This window comes from Dictyostelium discoideum (assembly GCF_000004695.1).
Source record: "Dictyostelium discoideum AX4 chromosome 2 chromosome, whole genome shotgun sequence".
NCBI lineage: Eukaryota > Evosea > Eumycetozoa > Dictyosteliales > Dictyosteliaceae > Dictyostelium > Dictyostelium discoideum.
The window spans coordinates 976884-998770 of record NC_007088.5 but is presented as its reverse complement, the minus strand read 5'-3'; the positions used below and the strand labels follow the sequence as shown (position 1 = coordinate 998770).

At 26.5% G+C, this 21887-nt stretch overlaps 8 protein-coding genes and 1 non-coding gene across 9 annotated transcripts in view; 5 read left to right on the top strand and 4 right to left on the bottom strand.

The window, feature by feature from the left end:
• Positions 1 to 761: 761 nt before the first annotated feature.
• On the bottom strand, positions 762 to 2096 carry DDB_G0271952 (hypothetical protein; the record flags this gene model as incomplete). The annotated part of the gene is made up of 1 exon (XM_640335.2): positions 762 to 2096. The coding sequence occupies one exon, from the start codon at positions 2094 to 2096 to the stop codon at positions 762 to 764; it is 1335 nt and encodes a 444-aa protein (XP_645427.2).
• Positions 2097 to 2520: 424 nt separating this feature from the next.
• On the top strand, positions 2521 to 2591 carry tRNA-Gly-GCC-3. The gene has a single exon. It is a non-coding gene; the product is annotated as a tRNA-Gly (tRNA).
• Positions 2592 to 2774: 183 nt separating this feature from the next.
• On the top strand, positions 2775 to 3983 carry DDB_G0271954 (hypothetical protein; the record flags this gene model as incomplete). The annotated part of the gene is made up of 1 exon (XM_640336.2): positions 2775 to 3983. One exon carries the CDS (start codon positions 2775 to 2777, stop codon positions 3981 to 3983), a length of 1209 nt encoding a protein of 402 aa, XP_645428.2.
• A 7470-nt stretch (positions 3984 to 11453) lies between these two features.
• On the top strand, positions 11454 to 12464 carry DDB_G0295807 (short-chain dehydrogenase/reductase family protein; the record flags this gene model as incomplete). The annotated part of the gene is made up of 2 exons (XM_002649144.1): positions 11454 to 11565; positions 11665 to 12464. The coding sequence occupies 2 exons, from the start codon at positions 11454 to 11456 to the stop codon at positions 12462 to 12464; spliced, it is 912 nt and encodes a 303-aa protein (XP_002649190.1).
• A 200-nt stretch (positions 12465 to 12664) lies between these two features.
• DDB_G0295809 (UCP029143 family protein) lies at positions 12665 to 12967 on the top strand (the record flags this gene model as incomplete). The annotated part of the gene is made up of 1 exon (XM_002649143.1): positions 12665 to 12967. One exon carries the CDS (start codon positions 12665 to 12667, stop codon positions 12965 to 12967), a length of 303 nt encoding a protein of 100 aa, XP_002649189.1.
• A 756-nt stretch (positions 12968 to 13723) lies between these two features.
• On the top strand, positions 13724 to 16846 carry DDB_G0271886 (PHD zinc finger-containing protein; the record flags this gene model as incomplete). Its single annotated transcript, XM_001134607.1, has 1 exon — positions 13724 to 16846. One exon carries the CDS (start codon positions 13724 to 13726, stop codon positions 16844 to 16846), a length of 3123 nt encoding a protein of 1040 aa, XP_001134607.1.
• Positions 16847 to 16992: 146 nt separating this feature from the next.
• DDB_G0271866 (hypothetical protein) lies at positions 16993 to 17892 on the bottom strand (the record flags this gene model as incomplete). Its single annotated transcript, XM_640355.1, has 1 exon — positions 16993 to 17892. The coding sequence occupies one exon, from the start codon at positions 17890 to 17892 to the stop codon at positions 16993 to 16995; it is 900 nt and encodes a 299-aa protein (XP_645447.1).
• Positions 17893 to 18224: 332 nt separating this feature from the next.
• mocs2l (molybdenum cofactor synthesis protein 2 large subunit) lies at positions 18225 to 18701 on the bottom strand (the record flags this gene model as incomplete). Its single annotated transcript, XM_640354.1, has 1 exon — positions 18225 to 18701. The coding sequence occupies one exon, from the start codon at positions 18699 to 18701 to the stop codon at positions 18225 to 18227; it is 477 nt and encodes a 158-aa protein (XP_645446.1).
• Positions 18702 to 19154: 453 nt separating this feature from the next.
• agnC (argonaut-like protein) overlaps positions 19155 to 21887 on the bottom strand; it is a gene marked incomplete at both ends in the record, with an annotated part of 3767 nt that continues 1034 nt past the window's right edge. Inside the window, 2 exons of the mRNA XM_640353.1 lie at positions 19155 to 21275; positions 21416 to 21887. The exon at positions 21416 to 21887 is cut by the window's right edge and continues 1034 nt beyond it. Coding sequence (XP_645445.1) covers positions 19155 to 21275; positions 21416 to 21887 — 2593 coding nt within the window. The remainder of the gene's footprint in view (positions 21276 to 21415) is intronic.

Genomic DNA, 21887 nt, shown 5'->3' with positions numbered 1-21887 from the left:
TTCGGAGTTTTTTTAGTTGCGATACTTATTGGCCTGGTTGTACATGTCCGAGGAGATTTTTGCTTAACCCAAAATTGAGTGGTTTTTTTTTTTTGAATTGGATAACGCAATTATTATTTGCTTCTCCTTGAGATGCTAGATCTCATTTTATTTTTTTTTTTTTTTTACAGGGTCTTTTTGATTAAAACATCTTTTTTGTCCAAACTTTTTTCTAAATCTTTTTTTATTTTATCGTCTGGTTCGTGATTGATGTTTATGACGTATTTGAATTGTTTTTTTTTTAATTGAGTTTTATCCACAATTTCGCTTATTTTTTGTAGGCATTTGTGTTGCTTAATATTTGTGGTGTTGTTTGTGATTTTCATTTTATTTTCTTTCTATCTTTTTTATTTTTCTGATTAACTTGGGTTTTTTTTTTTTTTTTTTTTTTTTTTTTTTTTTTTTTTTTTTTTTTTTTTTTTTTATTTATAGAAAGTACTGAGTGAATTATTGTATTTTTTGAGATGTTTAGGAAGTTCTATTGCGGGTGTTGATGATGATTTGTGACACCCCTTGTCCTGTTTTATCAATTGGTGCGTGGTGTGTTATTTTGTTTTTATATTGTTGATTTATTGAGTAAATTTTATTTGTTTTTATATTTGTTTCAGTTAGAAGTGCTGCGTCCAGCTTGTTGTTGTCTAAAACGGTGTTTATTATGCTGGCAGATTGGATGGTGTTGGATCCTTGGACGTTCCAAACACCTATTCTTATTGTGTTTTTCTTTATAGTTTTATTTGGGGTAGATTTTTATCTACCTTTTGAAGTTTCTGGTTTATTTTGTCTTCTAACTGATCTTTACTTTGTTCGTTGTGTTGTTGGTCTTGTGTGTTTGTGGGGTTTTTTGATTTATTGATTTGTTTTAGAATTTCCTTGTTGAAGTTGTCTATATCTTCATCCATTTTTGTTTTTATGCTTTTTTGTCCATATTCACCCAATTTTGGTTTGACTGGTGTTTTGTTGGTCTTGTTTGTTTTGTCTTGTTGTTTCTTTTTTGGTGTGTTTAACAATTTACTTGGTGAATCGATAATTTTCGATGGTGTACCATAGGTTGGGCTGAAACTCATGATATGTTTTATTGGAGAGGAGAAGAACCATTGATTTGAAGGGATTGAAAGTGGGAATTCTATTTTTCTTATTGCATCAGTGTTTGGGCTGGTGAAGTCGAAGATATCATTTGCCTCTATAAGTTTTTCTTCCGTTGTTAGTCTCTTTGTTTCGCCGTGTTGTTTTATTGGTGTATTGTATGGAGATGGTGGTTCAATAGGTTTTTCTGATTTTGTTTTAATTTCTTGATTGTTTATCGATTGTGTATTGATCTCATTCTCTATTCTTGTTAGTTCATCTACGTTTTCTAGTGATGCTTCTATTACCTTTTGAGCTGGATCATCTAGGGCCATAAATGTTTTATCATTAGATGAGGATGTGATTGGTGGGATAATGATTGTTCTTTTTCCTTGTTTTGGTATTTGTTCTGATGTAGATTGTGGTTGTTGTTCATCTGATTGTTTTTTATTTTTGTTTTCTTCTTGATTTTCTGGTAATGAGGTTTGATCTCTCCATCCTTTGTTGGAGTGTCCAATTAATGTTAGATTGTCTAGTTCAATGATAGTGTCAAATTCTTCTACGACTCTTTTCACTGTTTTGATAATTAGAGTTTCGCCTTTAATTTCTAATTTAATTAGTTTACATCCTTCATTTTCTATTACCCATTCTATTTCTGTGAGTGATTTATACCAATCAAAATCTGTATACATATTTTTTGGTCTTATAGTGGTTATAAATTGTCCTTTTAATTCTGCATCAAACATATTTACAAAATAGATTACTGTACTAATACTGTCTGTGAGAATTTTGAATGTATTATTACTTTTGATTAAAACATCTTTTTTGTCCAAACTTTTTTCTAAATCTTTTTTTATTTTATCGTCTGGTTCGTGATTGATGTTTATGACGTATTTGAATTGTTTTTTTTTTAATTGAGTTTTATCCACAATTTCGCTTATTTTTTGTAGGCATTTGTGTTGCTTAATATTTGTGGTGTTGTTTGTGATTTTCATCTTATTTTCTTTCTATTTTTTTTATTTTTCTTTAAAAAGTTAAAAATCTGGAAATTTTCTGATTAACTTGGGTTCCCAAGTTTTTTTTTTTTTTTTTTTTTTTTTTTTTAAGTCTTTTTTATATGAAAAATGAAATAATCAAAAAAAGAGATTGTTGTTGTTTGTTTTTTTCGATCTGATTATTTTTTGCTTTTTTTTTGAAAATTTTGCTACGCAAAATTCTCAAAACGAAACAAATAATAAATTACAATAAAGTAAAAAGATGGCTTTTTAAAATAGTTTATTTATTTATTTATTTGTTTTTTAAGTCTTTTTTATATGAAAAATGAAATAATCAAAAAAAGAGATTGTTGTTGTTGTTTGTTTTTTTCGATCTCCAAAATTGAGTGGAATTAGTATAAATATTTTCAATTTTCATAAATAAGCGTATGTGGTCTAGTGGTATGATGCATCCCTGCCACGGATGCGAACTGGGTTCGATTCCCAGCATACGCAAAAATTAAAATTTTCTTGGATCAGATCGCAGGTTCGATTCCTTTGATTAAAAGAAATAAACGAGAATTTATACATATAATAAATAAATCACTGTTATATCTTCACCGCCACATTCATTCCTCTTAATTTTACCCTTTTTTTGCTCATTAAAGCAAGGGCTATCGTCCTATATACTTTTCAACAATGGCTGATCATCACTCAACTGAATTACAGTTAAATCATACAGATAACAACACAACCAATACAAATAATACCTCCACAACCTCAACAACAAAAAACAAAAGTGCAAAAATCGACACACCTAAAAAACAAACCCCAACAAACCAACTCTCACTAAACAAAGGACTTGATAATCAATTAGATATCATTGCACCTCCATCAATCACAAGACCACTCTCTTTCTTAGAAAAAAACAATAACACCATCAACATTAAGTGTTACTTTAATCAACCACACATCCGTGAAGAATTAACCTCAAAAGATGACACAAGAATTCAACAAATTCACAAAAACATTCACAAACTCTTCGAAGATATACTGTCGCCATCAGCATTCAAAATAATTGGTGCAACTGCCTTCGTAAATTGCAACGTTGATAAATTAACTTCAATAATCAACCTTCAAAACCAACTTGCACTAAATATCGACAAACTCAACTATAGATTCGATATATCATCAAATGATTATGCAATCATTAAAACATTCATTAAAACATACTCACCCAAACATGCAAACGATGCAATTACAAACAACCTCACTAAATTCACCAGTTGTACATCAATTGAATCATTTACTGTCACATACTCATATGCTGTTGCGTTTAAAAGCTACATTATAACATATCATCTAATTGATCACACACACAACATTGTTGATCAAAAGATCGAACAACCATCTGGTATCACAAGATATATCAAAGCTGCAACACGTAGTGTCACTAAACACAAAATTCAACATGCAAAAAATGCAGATATGGCAACAACTATAAAAAATGCCATCACAAACCCAAACATGAACAAAAACAATCAACCACCAAAAAACAACATTAACACCCCACCAATCAACGAAATTGCAAATTCCAATCGCTATAATAACTCACTTCAAAATAGTGGTTCAAAAGCTATACTAAATGAATCACTTGATATTAACAATCAATCCCAAAACAATAATGAAATTTCACACAAAAGTGATTCTTCAAATAATAATAACGGGAAAAACTCATTATCAATGAGCAATCCAACCGATCCAACAATTGTACCACAAAAACCTCTACAATCTCAACCAAACAAACCAAGTGCACCAACTCCAAATACAATAAATACAAGAAGAAGCAGCAATTCCCTGACTACACAACCAGTCAATACTGGTGCTGCCAAACCTAGTAAGGTATAAGCTCAAAAATCAACTTTATAACATGGAATTGTAGAGGATTCACTGAAAACCCAAACAATCAACACAATTCCTACCAAAAAGCTGTTGACACACTACAACTCTTTATTTCAAAACTTCCACCTCGTCCAACAATCTCAATACTCACTGAACTCAATTCATCACCATTACAACTTAAACATGATTTTCCCGATCACATCATCTCTGTCACCAAACGAGGAAATGGTGTAATCATCATTAACCATAACCCAAACACACTCAAACTCAAACACATATCAACAATTGATGGTAGAGCTATTTTAGCAGACGTTATATTTCCAAATCAATTACCAATTGGTATTCTTGGAATTTACGCACCAGCATCAAATAATACCATCAAAAAGAATTCATATGCAACTTCACTACAAACACTTCTCCACAACCACTCAACAAACCCAATACCAAACCAATCCCAACATGTATCTATTATCGCAGGAGATTTCAACTGTATCCACAACGACAATTCACTATTAGATGATATTATCCAATCCTACACATACCAACACCATCTAATTGATCAAGGTGAATTTAAAAACACTCCAACTCATACACATGGCAACAGATTAGATAGAATATATACTCAATACAATAGAATAGACCCTGAAAATATATATACACAAGTCCACCAAATTCCATCTTCATTATCAGATCATAATCCAATATCAACAACAATTTCTTCACCTTTTCAAATAAATAAACATAAGAAAAGATGGATATTATCACCTGGTACTGCAAATGACCATGAAGCAATCAATATTATCAATCATTTAATAACTAATCACAATAACACATCAATCAATCAATTTACAAACTGGTCAAAAGTAAAATCAAAAATTATTAAAACTCTAAAAAACTATCAATATAACAAAGACAAACAAACTCAACGTGCAAAACAAATACTATTAGAAAAAGCAGCAAAATTCAAACATCTTGAAGAACAATGCATCGCTGAATACAATATTATATGTAACAAAAACAAATTACATCAAAACCACACAAACATATTAAAAAAACATATAAATGGAGAAATACCTAGCAAGTATCTATCAGCAATACTAAACAAAAGATCAAAAGATGCAAAAATTGAATCAATCCAATATGGTAACATCATTACATCCGACCCCGACCAAATTGAAAATGCGTTTGTTGAATTCTACACAAATCTATATAGCTTACAAATATGTTGTCCAATTACTCACCAGCTCATGCTAAACACATGGCCCATCATAAAAAATGAATATTGGAATGGTTTAGACTCACCATTTATACAAGATGAAGTTGAAGCTGCAATTAAAACCTGTAACCCCAACAAATCACCCGGTCCAGATGGCGTTACAAATGCATTCTACATTAATCATTTAAACCAAGTTAAACCAATTCTCACTACATTATTCAACGATATACTAGAAAATCCTCACCACATCACAACAGAATTCACAGAAGGTCTTATACACACAATATACAAGAAAGGCAACCCCTTACTCATATCAAATCGTCGTCCCATTACACTTCTAAACACTGATTACAAGATCCTCTCAAAAGTAATCAATGCACGTCTTCTGAGAATACTTCCTTTCATCATCAACAACAACCAAACTGGTTTCGTACCCCACAGATTCATCATAGACAACATCATCAACATCAATGAATTAATCAACTACCTCAAATCTAAAAACCTCCCTGGTATCATCACACTATTTGACTTCTTTAAAGCATTTGATTCTATCTCTCACGATAGCATTAAAAGAACATTAATTCATATTGGTATACCAATAAAATTAATAAATTTAATCCACAAGCTATTATCTGACTCACAAGCAAAAATTTCAATTAATGGTAAAACGACCAGAAAATTCGATATTAAAAGAGGTGTAAAACAAGGTGACCCAATCTCAGCCACTTTATTTGTAATTGTAATTGAAATATTAGCAAGAACAATAAATGCAGACAATTCAATAATTGGATTACCAATTTCACCCAATCCACAAATTAAAATCAAATTTACCCAATTTGCAGACGACTCTACAACATACAACATCAACTACGAACAACAACAACAATCAATCAAACATTTCGATAATTTCTGCGCTTCAACATCATCATCATTAAATTTTGACAAAAGTGCAATAATAGAAATCAACCCCCACAAAATCACTGATAAACACATAATAAACAACATTCCACAATCAAAAAGAATACCAATAACCAAAAAAGATCAATCAGAAAGAGTTCTTGGCTATTTCTTTAATCATAATGGTTTACATAGGAAATTACCAGAAACAATGAAAACACTGATTAAATCATTAGTGCTATGGAAAACTAGTGGCACAACATTAAAAACAAAAACAACCATCATAAACACCTACTCACTATCACCAATAACATATTTATCATACCTTGAAGAATTTACAAAAGATGAAGAAATTCAAATTAATAAATTAATCTCATGGTTTATGAATTCTCCCGCAAATTCTGAATCACCAACTCTCAATACCAATTCCATTGAAAACAACACATCAACCATCCATTCACGTGCAAAAATACCTTTGATGTGTTATGATAGATCATTAAAACCATTAAAAGAAGGTGGTTGGGGTATGTGGAATATACAATTACGACAAGTTGCTCAAAAGATTTGGATATACAACAGATTTTTACAAATGCATAAATCTGCAAACAATTCAATATACATGATAAGTTGGATGGATCAAATCATCAACAAATCAATCTCTTCTCCATACCTTATAAAAATCAAAAAAGAATGGGAAAACTATGCAACTCAAATTGGACATCTAAAAGATAAAGTTCAAATCCTACAACCAATATTAACAAAAAACCAACCCTCTCAAACATTAAACACAAATAATATTTCACTACCACCAACACTCAAAGAAATCTACTCGACAATACTAAACAATCACCAATGCAAATCAAAAGACTATATTGGCAAGAAATATTCAGATCTACTTCTTACTTCGCACCAACAATCAATACAACTATTATGGAAATACACATACGACCAACTTTTTGTCAAAATTCAAAAATTAAAAGATCCAAAAGGCCGAGATACAATGCAAAGATTCCATGCTAGATGTCTTCCGATTAATCATCTACACAACAAAGTTTGCCCCATTTGCAACAATGAAATGAATAATGATCCCTATGGTCATTTGTTTTTCAATTGTCAGCACACAATCAACTTCATTAACCACGACAAATTAAAATATTTTATATATAAAAATTGCAATGGAAACAAAAACTGGTCACTAACAAAAAACCAAACAACAAAATTATACACACTCATCTATAAACCACAAACAAACAACAAAGCATTTAAACCAGATCCAACTATCAATATTAATTTTCATTTTGCAGAAAACGCAAAATATAAAAAATACAGGTTCAACTGGAATTATATAAACACAAATCTTGATCTAGTCAGAACACATGCATATTGGAACATAATCTCATTAGTTATTCACCAAATATGGATATGGTTATGCAAATCATTATTTGACATCAATATAACTCAATCAATTGATAATTGGAACAACCAAATAAACAACACAACACTAGATTATGATATATTAAAATCAAAATGGCACAAGCTAATAAGATTGGAATATTCAAGAACTTTATCAAACTTTAACCAATACTCAATTAAAAACAACCTCACAAAAACTCAAAAAGAAACCCAATGGTCCGAAACCATCAAAAAATTTAAAAAAGAATGGAGCATTAACACAAATGAACCAATTCCAACAATTACACCACCAATTAATTATTAATTACCTAATCTAAAATAACATACCATATTAAATTCACAAAAACTAAAAAACCTAAAATAAATAAATAAAAATAACATACTAATTGTATACTACAATAGTTTATTTATATCAAAAAAAAAAAAAAAAAAAAAAAAAAAATTTATTTTTTTTATTAAAAAATTTTTAGAGTCTTATTTCATTGGCAATAGCCTACTTCACTACAATCTAATTATTATTTTTATGTCAATTGAATTATTATTTTGTTTTTTTATTTTTCTAATTATAAATTACATACACCTTCATATAACATAAAAATATATTATAAAATTTTAAACTCCTAACACATCCATTTATATTTGAATTGTTCTGAGGGTAAAGTTATTCAATTAAAAAAAAAAAAAAAAAAAAAAAAAAAAAAAGTAATATTTATAATTACAATTCACAAAGGAATGTTAAAAATAAAAAAAATAAAAATAAATAAATTAAAAATTGTGTTTGGACTTATCCAGATAATTTTTCTCAAAATTTGTAGGATTACCAATATTGGATAATCATCTTTTAATTAACAAGGAGGATGAAAATCGTATTTTTCTGGAATAGGGGGCTTAGCTAACTGTTATATTTTTGACTGAGAAGTTTTGAAAGAAAACTCCAAAATATATAAAACTAAACAAATTAATTATTTTTTTGATTATTGTTTAATTGTCAATCATTATTATTATTACTATTTTTAATATTATGATTATTAAAAACTTATTAATATTAAAACAATTTAATTCATTACAGATCAAAAAAATTTAAAATTCGCAATCTTGTTACAAACTTATTTAATTTCACTGCTGATATGATTATATAATTTTTGGTTTTTTTATTATTTCTATTTTTTTTTTTTTTTTTGTATTAAAATGAGTATAAACAGATTGAAAAAAAAAATAGCCTAACAAATTGAGTTATTAAAAAAAATGTATACAAATAAAATTAAAATAAAAATTCCATTCAATAAAAGATTTATCTTTGATTATAAAAAAAAAAAAAAAAAAAAAGAAAAAAAAAAAAAAAAAAAAAAAAAAAAAAAAACAATATTGGTTTAATTGCTAACAAGATAAAAAAAAAAAAAAATTAAAAAAAAAAAAAAAATAGAATGATAGAAATTGTTTAAATGTTTAAAAAATAAAATGTTTGTTTAAAATAAAAAGTAGTTTATTTAAAGGATATTAATAAAAGAAAGTAATAAGGAAATGGTTAATGTTGAAAATGATACAGTGAGTGTTGGAGAATTATTTTCATCACTAACATAGTTATTAGGTAGAATATCGTTTTCTAATGGTGCATTTGTTGGTTCTGTATAATTTCTAACATTTTTGGTGAATTCTTTGGGATTCATAAAATAACTTATTGATCTTGTACTATTTTCATGTAAATGACGTGAAATATTTAAATTAAGGTGATTATGATTTATTATTACTTTGTTTTGGTAAATATCGAATAATATTGAAGAATTTGTTTTATCAGAAAAGAATAGACAATATCTTGGTGATGAAAATTGAAGTTGAATTACATGAGTGATATTAGCTTTATCAGAGTATACAAATGACTGTTTTTCATTTGTAAAATTATATGAATATACAATTAAACTATTATTTGATTGATGATTACCACATATTAATATTGAATCTTTATATCCTACTATACCGATTATATTGGAATAATTTCATGATGGTTCATTAATATGTTTAACTAAACATGTTGAATTTGATGTAAACTGATATGAGACATTACTAAATATTAAACCTACATATACTTGATTATTTATATCACTTGTACAATAATAATAAAATGATGAGAATATATCTTTTGCAGTAAATGTATTACTTATTAAAGTTTCATTTGTTTTAATTGTATAATTTTCATAGATTTGTGAAAAATTTAAAACTATAGGATTCATATTGTGAACATAGTAAGTTATCACATTAAATTCATTATTATCACCAATTGCAAGGCAATTTTCAAATATTTTCCATCCAAATTCTAATTCTGATCTTCTACAATGATATAAGTACGGACCTGGTATTGTTGTTGTATATTTTTGATCAATATCATATCCTGCAGATTCTCTATTTAATTCTGAAAAACTTAAATAAGAGATTTGGTTTCCTTTTTGATTTCGTATAATTACATCTAAACCATCAAGTATTTCTTTTAACTCGTTAGATCTATACACTATAATCTTATTATTATTTTTATGTCAATTAAATTATTATTATTATGTTTTTTAATTTTTCTAATAATAAATTACATACACCTGCATCATCCAAACCTAAAAAATAAATTGGTTTTTTATCATTTATAAATTCTCTTAAAAATGTATATCTGCCAAATAATATTGGTTCTGAGAATGAATTATATAAAATTGAATTTTGATAAACTGTAATATTACATCTTTGGGTATCATAGTTACAATCATTAATAAATGTTGAAAGTTCTAAGTTTTCATATCCCAAATCTTCTAAACTTTCACTTGAAACATTTGAAATAAAAAATATTAAAATAATAGGGAATCTTCAATAAAATTTCACTGTCCAGCGTAGTGAATTTTATTATTTAATTTCACTACAGTAGCGCAGTAAAAAAAAAAAATTACTGACCTTAAATTTGCAGGATCACTAATATTTGATAATTATCTTTTTATTAACAAGGTGTGGATGAAAATTTTAACGAAAACAGTAGTCTTTCGTCACAATAATTATTATAATAAATTATTTATAAAAAATAGTTTTTCAACAATTAATATAAAATTAATATTTACAAAACTAGTATATTATTTTAATTATTGGCTTTTAGCAAATTATGTCAACTCTATAAAAATTTTTTTTTTTTATTTTTTTTTATTTTTTTTTATGTTTTTTTTTTGACCAAACAAACAAACAATAAAAAAATAAATAAAAAAAATTAATTTAAAGAATATTTGATGTTGTTACAGATTCCAACGGATCAGTTTTATGACCTTTACTATATGTACATATAATACAACATGGAATTAATTTACAATTTAAACATAAAAGGTTTAATTTTAAGATGAAGTGTACATTTATTTTTATTATTTATAATTATATCATTATTTTCTATCATTTTATGTGTTGTGTTTTTTTTTTTAGAAAAAAAAAAAAAAAAAAAAAAAAAAAAAGAAAAAAAAATAATAATATATTTTAAATTAAAAAAAAAAATAATAATAAAGAGCTATTAATTTTTGTATTGGTTGGCAAATATATTAAAAATTTTAATTTTTATTTTTTTTTTTTTTTATTTTTTTTTCTTCTTTTATTTGAAATTTGGTTTTTGGGAACATGCACAAAATATTTAAAAAATAGAATAGAACAACTTTCTTTCAGATCATGTAAAAAAAAAAAAAAAGAAAAAAAAGAATTTGTTGTCTTTAATTTTGGTAACGGGTCAAATAGAATATTATTATTTCTAAATCTTCTGACAAGTGATGATTATTATTATTTTAAAATTTTTTTTTTTTTTAAAAAAAAAAAAAAACTATTTAAATAAAAAAAAAAATAATAAAATATAAAATATAAAATATTAAATAAAAAATATAATCAACAATCTATCAATCAATCAAATAAATAAATATTATTAATTAAAAAAAAAAAACTTTTAAAATATGGAACCAACAATTATTGCTAATCAAAAAGAAAACACTGATAAAGTATTCCTCGTTTCAGGTACATCAACTGGATTAGGTTTATCAATTGTTAAGAAATTATTAGACAATAGTAAGTATTATTATTATTTTATTATTATTTTATTTTATTTTATTTTTCTAACTTAAATTTTTTTTTTTTTTTTTTTTTTTTTTTTTTTTTTATTTTTAGAATTTAAAGTTTCAGCATTTACAAGATCAAAATCAACAGTTGAAAATGAAATTAAAAAATATTATGAAACAGAGAATAAGATTGATTTATTTAAATCATTATTAGTTGTTCAAGTTGATATTACAAATGAAGAGAGTGTAGAAGAGGGTGTTAAAGAGACCATTAAAACATTTGGCCATATTGATGTTGTGATTAATAATGCAGGCTATTCACAATTGGGTAATGTTGAAGAGACGAGTGATAAAGAGGCAAGAGCAATTTTCGACGTTAATTACTTCGCAGTGTTGAATATCGTTAGATCGACAATACCACATTTAAGAAAACAAAGATCAGGTTTGATATTAAACGTTTCTAGTATTTTAGGACACAGACCTAGAGGTAAGACATCGTCCTATTCAGCCAGCAAATACGCTGTCACCGGCTTGACATTGTCACTCAACAAAGAGTTGGCACCGTTTAATGTCAAAGTACTATTATTATCTCCAGGTGGTTTCAGACCTGATATTACAAATAAAGAGAAATTCAAAGTCATTGAAAATCCAATCGACGAATATCATCCATTATCAAGCATTGATAATTCATTGAAAGATTTCCTTAAATTAGCTGAAACTACTAGAGGTTCACATGATAAATTTGCAAATGCAATCGTAAAAATTTTTGAACTTTATCAACAAGATAAACCATTACCAACTAATATTTTCTTTGGTTATGATGCTATTCAAGATTCAAAACTTCATTTCAATTCATTATTAGATGATATTAATCAATGGAATGAAATTAGTATTTCAACTGATCTTTAAAAAAATAAAAATTAAATTAATTTTTAAAAAAAATTATTTGAATATAAATTAAATTTATAAATAAATTAAATAGACAATTTTGCACAAAAAAAAAAAAAAAAATGAAAAAAAAAAAAAAAAAATTAAAAATAGATTTTGTTTTTTTTTTTCATTTTTTTTTTTTTTTTTATTATTTTAGAAAGATTAATAAAAAAGTTAGAATGAAAGAAATAACATTTTACAAACGTTTTGAAAAAGACATATTAGAAAAGAAGAAAACAATTACAATTAGAAGAGAAGGTGATCTTAAAGAGGGTGATATAGTTAGAGTTTCAAGATATGAAGATAATATATATTTTTGTAATATTAAAATTTTATCAGTTTCGCAAATTAATTTTGACCATTTAAATGAAACACATGCAATTCAAGAGAATATGACTTTAGATCAATTAAAAAATGTTATTTCCGAAATTTATCCAGGTTTATTAGATTTATTTTTAATTGAATTTATTTTAATTGATTAATAATAGTATTATAAATAAAATTAGGAAATTTATAATAAAAAAAAAAAAAAAAAAAAAAAAAAAAAAAAAAAAAAATACTAATTAAAGTTAAAAATTATAAATTCTAAAAAAAAAAAAAATATCTTCTTTTGTTTAATTCCAAAACCTTTATTTGGATATTTTAATGGCACTTTAAAAAAAAAAAAATGGAAAATTTAAATGTCGCCTCAATTTCTTATGACCGTTAATTTCCTTTAAAAATATTTATTTTTTTTATTTTTATTTTTTTTTAATTTTTTAATTTTTCAAAATTTTCAATTTTTTTTTTTTTTTTTTTAAAAATTTTTTTTTTTTTTTTTTGTTGTGTGTACACATAAATAAAGACAAAAAAAAAAAAAACAAAAAAACTAAAAACATTTGGGAATTGAAATCGATCCCTCTTTTTTTTTTTTTTATTTTTATTTTTATTTTTCATTTTGCATTTTTTAAAATTTTTTGGAATTAAATTAAACACTTTTTTTTTTTTTTTTTTTTATTTATTTATTTGTAAAAATATAATAAAATAAAACAAACTATTTTTTAATATCATATTTATTAGTATTTAATAATATTCTTAATATTCATACATCAATCAAATAAACAATTTTTAAAAAAAAAAAATAAAGAAAAAAAAAAAAAGATTACATTAATAAAAAAAAAAAAAAAAAAAAAGTTTCAATCTAAACTAATTAAATAAATAATAAATAAATAAAAAAAAAAAAAAAAAAAAGAAAAAAAATGAATCCATATGGTTTATATAATGGATTGTATGGTCAAACATCATTACCATTACCATTACCAGGTACAGATACAACAGGTATGTTACATTCACAACAATTACATTCACCATTGGTTGGATTAATAAATCCATTGTTACAACAAACACAACAACAACAACAAGCTCAACAACAACAACAACAAGTGCAACAACAAGCTCAACAACAACAACAACAATTAGTGACATCACCAATTCAAGCATCAGCTATTACACCAACAATGACAAATTCAACCATTGTTACAACACCACCAATTGGTAGTGCACCACCAACACCCAATACATTGATGAAAACCGATGGTCCAGGTTTAATGAATTATCAAAGGGAAAAGTATGGTTCAAATTTATTTCATAAAAATGAAGAGGGTTTCTATACATGTTTCTTTTTAAATTGTAATAAATCATTACAAGCCAACTTTAGTCGTCACATTTCAAGACATGAACAAGATGGTGATCCAGTTGATCCAACTAGAGTTAAACATATTAATCATTCACCTATAATTCCAGTTAAAGAGAGTAAAAAACAACAAGCACAACAACAACTATTACAACAACAACAACAACAACAACAACAAGCTGCTGCCGTTGCACAACAACAACAACATTCTTCAGATGGTTCAATTGAAGCAAACATTAATGCAATGTCACCCATTTTAATTAGTAGTAATAGCAATAATAATAATAAAGGTGTAAGTGCACCACCACAACTATCAGCAATTAGTCCAATTGTATCAAGTGGTACCATTAGTGGTGGCGTACCAATTATGACACCTGTTAAACAACCAATGGTCGCACCTTATTCTCAACAAATGATGTTTACACCACAACAATTACAACAATTACAACAACAACAATTATTACAACAACAGCAACAAGCAGCAGCACAACAACAACAACAACAACAACAACAACAACAACAATTATATTATCAACAAGCCCAACAACAGCAACAACAAGCCCAACAACAACAGCAACAACACTATTTACAACAACAACAACAACAACAAGCACAACAAGCACTATTATATCAATATCAACAACAACAACAACAACAACAACAGCAACAGGTACAACAACAACAACAACAATCTAAACAAACACCAATACGTGCAGCAGCAGCAGCGGCCACAGCAGCAGCACAAGCACAACATTCACCACAACCAATGGATATACCACAAGTAGAGAAACAACCAGGAATAAACTATCAAGCATGTCAACACCCATTACATCAACAATGGTGGAATACAAATTCTATTCTACCATTATCAGAATTTTATCCACGTGCAAGTAAATGTAAAAAATGTTATATTAAACAACAACAAGATTCAAGACGTCAAAGATCAAATAACCCAATGGGTGGTCCAATGACAATGGGTGATCATATGGGTTATGATACAACCAATCAAAATGGTACCCCACTTTCAAATGGAAATAATATGATGAATGGTAATAGTAATTTCCCAACACCAATAAAACAACAACCAATTAGTAATATTACACCAATTAAATCTGCAATTATAAATAATATTTATCATACACCAGTTCAAAATCATCATCCACAACAACAAACTCCAACTCCACAACAATTAATAAATAATATTTTTAATACACCTCAATCTCAACAGTCATTAGGATTAATGCAACATCGTCAACAACAACAACAACAACAACAATATTTACAACAACAACAACAACAACAACAACAATATTTACAACAACAACAACAACAACAACAACAACAACAACAACAACAACAACAACAACAGTATTTACAACAACAATTACAACAACAACACCAACAACAACAATTACAACAACAGCATCAACAACAACAAATTCAACACCAACAACCACAACAACAACAAATTCAACAACAACAAATTCAACAACAACAACCAATTATTGGTGAAGATGGTCGTGAATTAACACAAGAAGAACAAATATTTAGACAACAACAAGCACTTCAAATTCAAATTCAACAAGCTCATATTGCACAACAACAAAAATGGGCAAAACAAGTTTATCGTCCAAAAGTTAAAACTACTAAACCAATTTTGAATGAATTAATGATTGATCATTTGAAATCAATGGTTTTACAATTAATGAAAGATACAAGAACTAAACAAATTAGAGAACCATTTGGCGATCAATCCAAATATAAAGATCACATAAAGAATCCAATGGATTTAGGTACAATTGAAAAGAGATTAACTACTAAATACTATAAAGATTATCAAATCATCTATCAAGATATTAAATTGGTTTTCTCAAATGTAATGGAGATTGTAAATGCTGCAATCGCTGCCAACGATAGCAATGATCCAATGGAATCAGTTGAGGAACTCGATAAAGAATTTGAAGAACAATATCAACAACATTTACATCAATGTGAAATCGATGCACAATATAAATCAGAGATTGTTGCATTGGTATGTGACATGTGTAAACAACCACCCATTCCATATCAACAACCACCACCACCACCAACATTGGATGCCAATGGTAACATTATTCCAAGTGGTGATATCATTACAATGTCAACTCAACCAGTCCCATTGATAGTCTGTCAAGGTAGTTGTTTAAGAGCTTTTCATTTACATTGTCTTGGCTTACCATGTACTCGTGAATGTTCAACCCAACCTTTTATTTGTAGAGAATGTCAATTGGGTAAACCAATACTTCATTTCGATCCAGAGGAAGAACAATACTTTTATTTCTATTTCGATGGTTTACATTCAACTGAAGATGGTATAGAAGAATTTGAAGATTCCTCTTCAACTGGTATTAATGATGATTTGGTTGTACCTGAAATGCCAAATACTAATGATACCAACACACCTGTTATTATCTCTTCCATTGGTTTATTGGATAAAGAAGAACTCATCGATATTAGAGTTAAAGAAGAACAAGTTCGTCTAAAAGATTATTTCTATGATCCATATTGGTGTATGTGGAGATGTAAATCTAAAATTGTATTAGATAAAAGAGAAGAAAGACAAAAACCAACTTTTTTAAATCATATTCAAGTTCATAAAAAATCAACTCCAAATAAAGTTCAAAAAAAGAAAACTATAAAAAGAAAATAAATAAAATAAAAAATAAAAAATAAAAAAAAAATAAAATAAATAAAAAAAAAAACCAAACAACAAAACAAAGTTAACTTTAATTTGTATTTATCTTTTTTTTTTTTTTTTTTTTTTTGTTTACTTTAATTAAACAAACTTTATTAATTTTATTTTTGATCATCAAATAATAAATAATTATGTTTTGGATCTCTACTTTCTCTAATTGCTAAAATACCTTCAACTATATCTTTTGAAGCCCAACATTGACTTTGAGCATCAGCTTCACGAGTTAAACTTTTATCTAAATCTGAATTATATTTATTACGTAAAGTTTTTGTTGTAGAGTTTACAGCGATAGTTGAATTTTTTGAGATTGTTTCAGCGAGATTTAAAGCAGTTGGTAAAACTTGATCAGATTCAACCGATTTTAAAACTAAACCTAATCTTTGAGCTTCATCACCTTTGATAATATCACTTGATAATAACATATAGGATGCAACATCTTGACCAACTATATTTGTAATTGAATGAGTTACACCCATACCTGGATGAATACCTAATTTGGTGAATGTTAAACCCACTGGTGCTTTATTACTAACGACACGAATATCAGTTGCTAAAGCTAAACAGAAACCTGCACCAATTGCTGCACCATTGATTGCAGAAATGATTGGTACTGGTAATGAACGAATATATAAAAATGTTCTATAGAATCTTTCCATAATTCTTTGATTGTTTTCTGGTGTGTCTTTAGTTCTTTCAATTAAGAAATCTAAATCACCACCTGCCGAAAATGCCTTACCTTCACCTGTCAATACAACACATTTCAAATCTTTATCTTCTGCTAATGTATCCACCACCTTCTTATAATCAACTCCCATTTCAAATGTTAATGCATTCAATTGTTTTGGTTTATTTAATTTAACAATTTGAATACCTGTATATTTTCCATTTACTAAATGTTTTTCTAATAAAACTAATGGTTGTTTAGTTTCAACTGTTGTTGATGAACTAAAAAATTTTGATCCATTTTTAATATTATTAATTGAAAATAATCTATTAATCATTTTATTATTATTATTATTATTACAAAATATTTTATTTAAATGATTAGAAAAATTAAATAAAAAAAAAAAAAAAAAAAAATTAAAATAATGAAATTCAAACAATAAAAAAAAAAAAAAAAAAAAAAATTAAAAAAAAAAAAAATGAAAATAAAAAAAAGATTTTAAACACAAGTGGTGGTTTGTTTTTATCCTTAAGAATAAAAAAATAAAAATATCTTTTTTTTTTTTAAAAAAAAAAAATAAAAAAAATTAAATTATTTACAAATATAATTATCTCATTTTTATTAATTTTTATTTTTTTATATATACATGTATTGTTATTATTTAATTATTTAATGAGGATGATTATTATTATTAAAATGACAAGATTCACAATTTCCTTTCCATTGATTCTCAGAACCATCAGTATAAAATTCTTTTTTCCAAATTGGTACAGTTGATTTAATTGTGTCAATAGCATAATGAACAGCTTCTAATGATGATTTTCTATGACCAGAAGAAATTACAATTAATATACTTGATTCACCAACTGGAACATTACCAATTCTATGAACAATACCAATTTTTTTAATATCATTTTCAAATCCATTTAATATAGTTTTACAAATTTTTTCAATCTCTTTAATTGCCATTGGTTCATAGGTTTCATATTCTAATCTTTCAACTGATTTACCTTTAAATTCATTTCTTGTTGTACCTAAAAATGATGAGGTTGCACCACTACTATCATCTGATACAATTTTATACCAATAATTTAAATCAATTATATTTTCACTAATTTCAATAAATATTCTTGATTCTTTTGACATTTTCCAATTACAATGTTCCAAAAAAAAAAAAAAAAAAAAAAAAAAAAAATAAAATAAAATAAAATAAAAAAAAAAAAATAAAATAAAAAAAAAAAAAAAAAAATTTTCATTTTTTTTTGATTTTCATTTGTTGTTATTTTTTTATTTTTTTTTATTTTTTTTTAAAAAAAAACTAATTTTAAGGAAATTTCATTTTTTAATTTTGGACGAAAACCAATTTTTAACTAAAAAAAAAAAAAGGTTTGGAAAGATTTGGAAATTTATAGTGAGTATTTACAAAGTATATCACCAAGATTTGGTGATTCAATTTATTGTGATAAATCTTTGTTGAAAAAAAAAAATTAATATTATTACTATTATTAATTATTGCTATTATACAAAAGATATAATTATTATTTTTTTTTTTTTTTTTTTTTTTTTTTGTTTGTTTTTTTTTTTTTTTTTTTTTTTTTTTTATAAAAAGAATAAATGATTACTCATTTCATCTGGAGTAGTAGCATTTAAAGATTTACCACATAAAAGTGCACTTTTATGAGAGTATTGGCATACCATTGGTACAGAAACTGCTTGATCAAAATTGAAATAAAGAAAACATAAATTGAATGTTAATTGTTGTAAAGATTCCATTTCAATTTCTGTATCATCTTGAAGTACATGATAATGAGTTGGATTTGTAGTACCTTTATGAGTTCTTTGAGAGACTAAAAAGAATTCATACCATCTTTCTTTTGTAACTGGTTTATTTACAACAACACCTTGATCAGGATTACCAAGATCTCTTGACATATTGAATAGACGAAGGTGAGTTTGTTTTTTTACAACAATATAGATTAAAGCTGGTTTTGGACCCATTGATTGGGGTAATTGATTGAATGATTCCCTAATTGATGATACTTCATGTTTATTGATTTGATCGAGCATTCCATCACTAACACCATCACGATAAACTATAATATTTGAAGGAAGACGACCATTCTTTGCATAATAAGATCTTAAAGCACAATTCATAGAGTTACCCAATGAATGAATGACCTCTTTAGTATTTTGTTTTTGAATACTACATGCAACAAAAAAATTTGTAAAACTATGATTTACTGAAGCACAAAAAGCTGCAACCGATCTTGATTCCTTATCGGTATTATGACCAACATCAATACCAACTACCATTGTATAATTTGGAATACCAAAATTTGAATTCTCTTTTAAAGTCCATGGTGGAATATCAATTTTTGCATTGATTTGATTGGTGATCTTTGAAAATATTGAACTTATTTTTTGATTGGTTATGGTTTTAACCGTTAGGACTTGAGTGATGACCTTGCATTCCAATATTGCAGTTCTCTTTATTGAATTGTATAAATCAGTTTTAACACCGTTTACAACTACAACTATGAATGATGGATTATCTCTTTCTACCAAATCTTTAATTGCCATAGAGTAATCTCTTCCCATTGGATTGTGTTTAATTACTCTTACAATTGGTCTCTCCATTGTAAACTTTTCAAACATTAGACGTACAAACTGATCGATACAATTCTTATTATCTTCAGATACAATTACTGCCCAAATATCTTTCAACTTTTTATAACGTGGTATATCCTTCATTGGTGGTTGAAATTGACTTGCAATTACCTCTAGTGGAGATTGAAATGATAGACCCCACTTTGAAGTTTGTTCCTTAATTACATCACTTGATGCTATCGAATCTAAAAATGATTGAATCGTATGAAATCTTCTCTTTGGTTCTACATTGATATGTTCAGATAATTCTTTCATCATTGAATTGTTTTTACGATCTTCATCACTTATACCTGTTAAGTTACATAATTCTGGTACTAGAAATACATCATTATCCTTATTCTTACCCTTTGAACGTGATACTAATAATGGTTGATCCATAGTTCTAATTTCACGGCCATAAGTTATCTTATAATATTCAATGAATGAAACATCACCTTTATCTGTACTAAACTTTGACATTGGTGATTTATCCCAATCAATCGAGTTAATACGGTAGGTTTTATTATTATATAATGTTATTACAATTGATCCAGTTAATTCATTTTCAATTTCTTGTCTTGATTTTCTAAATCCACCACCACCACCACCACCACCACCACCACGTTCACTACCTCCATAACCACTATGTCCACCTTTTATAGTTGATAAAACTGATTGTCTTCTTATTACTTTTTGAGAGACATCAACTAATAAAGAAACACCAGCACATATTTTATTGATTGATGTGAAATAACCTGGCCAAATATTTAAACTTGAACGTTCAATCGACTTTGATAATTGACTATTATAATATTGTCTACCAACTACTGAATAACCTAATAATCTCATAACTCTTTTCATGAAAACATTATAAAATTGAATTACCGCTGATTCATCCAATAATTGAATCAATGTTATCTTTACTTTTATATCATCTTCAACTTCATATGAACGTTCTTTTATAGTATTACTATTACAATACATTAATGATGATCCATCATAAATATTTACTCCAATTTGTTTTGTTAAACTTGAAATTATATCATATTTTTTTGATCTATTAAATAATGGTGGCTAAATATATATATATATATATATATATATATATAGATAGGTGTATAGATAAAAATATTTATTAAATTGAAATTATATTAACATTAATAATTCATTATCTAATATAGAATATATATACATATTATAAAAAAATAACTTACATTAAATGCAACATCATATTGATAAATTTGAATTGATTTATCAGTATTTAAAATATATCTATTTGTTAATAATTTAACAGGTGTTGATAATTTTGGTTTTTGTTCATTTTCTTGTTTATTTGTTATTATGCCAGCTACATCATCATCCCTAACCCTTTTTGTGAAGGATATTGGTTTTGTGGTTGATGTATTTGATGATAAATTTGATGGTGAAGGGGATGGTGAAGGGGATGGTGAAGGGGATGGTGAATGTGAAGGAGATTTTGGTATGGTGCTACCCGTTGTTGTGGTTGTTGTGGTTTTTTCATTGTTGTTGCTGCTGTTGTTGTTGTTGTTTGAGGATTTATTGACTTCATCTTCATAATATCCACTGCCTTCATCATGTTGTTGTTGTTGTTGTTGTTGTTGTTGTTGTTGTTGTTGTTGTTGTTGTTGTTGTTGTTGTTTTGGTGAGTCACTAATTGTTCTGGGA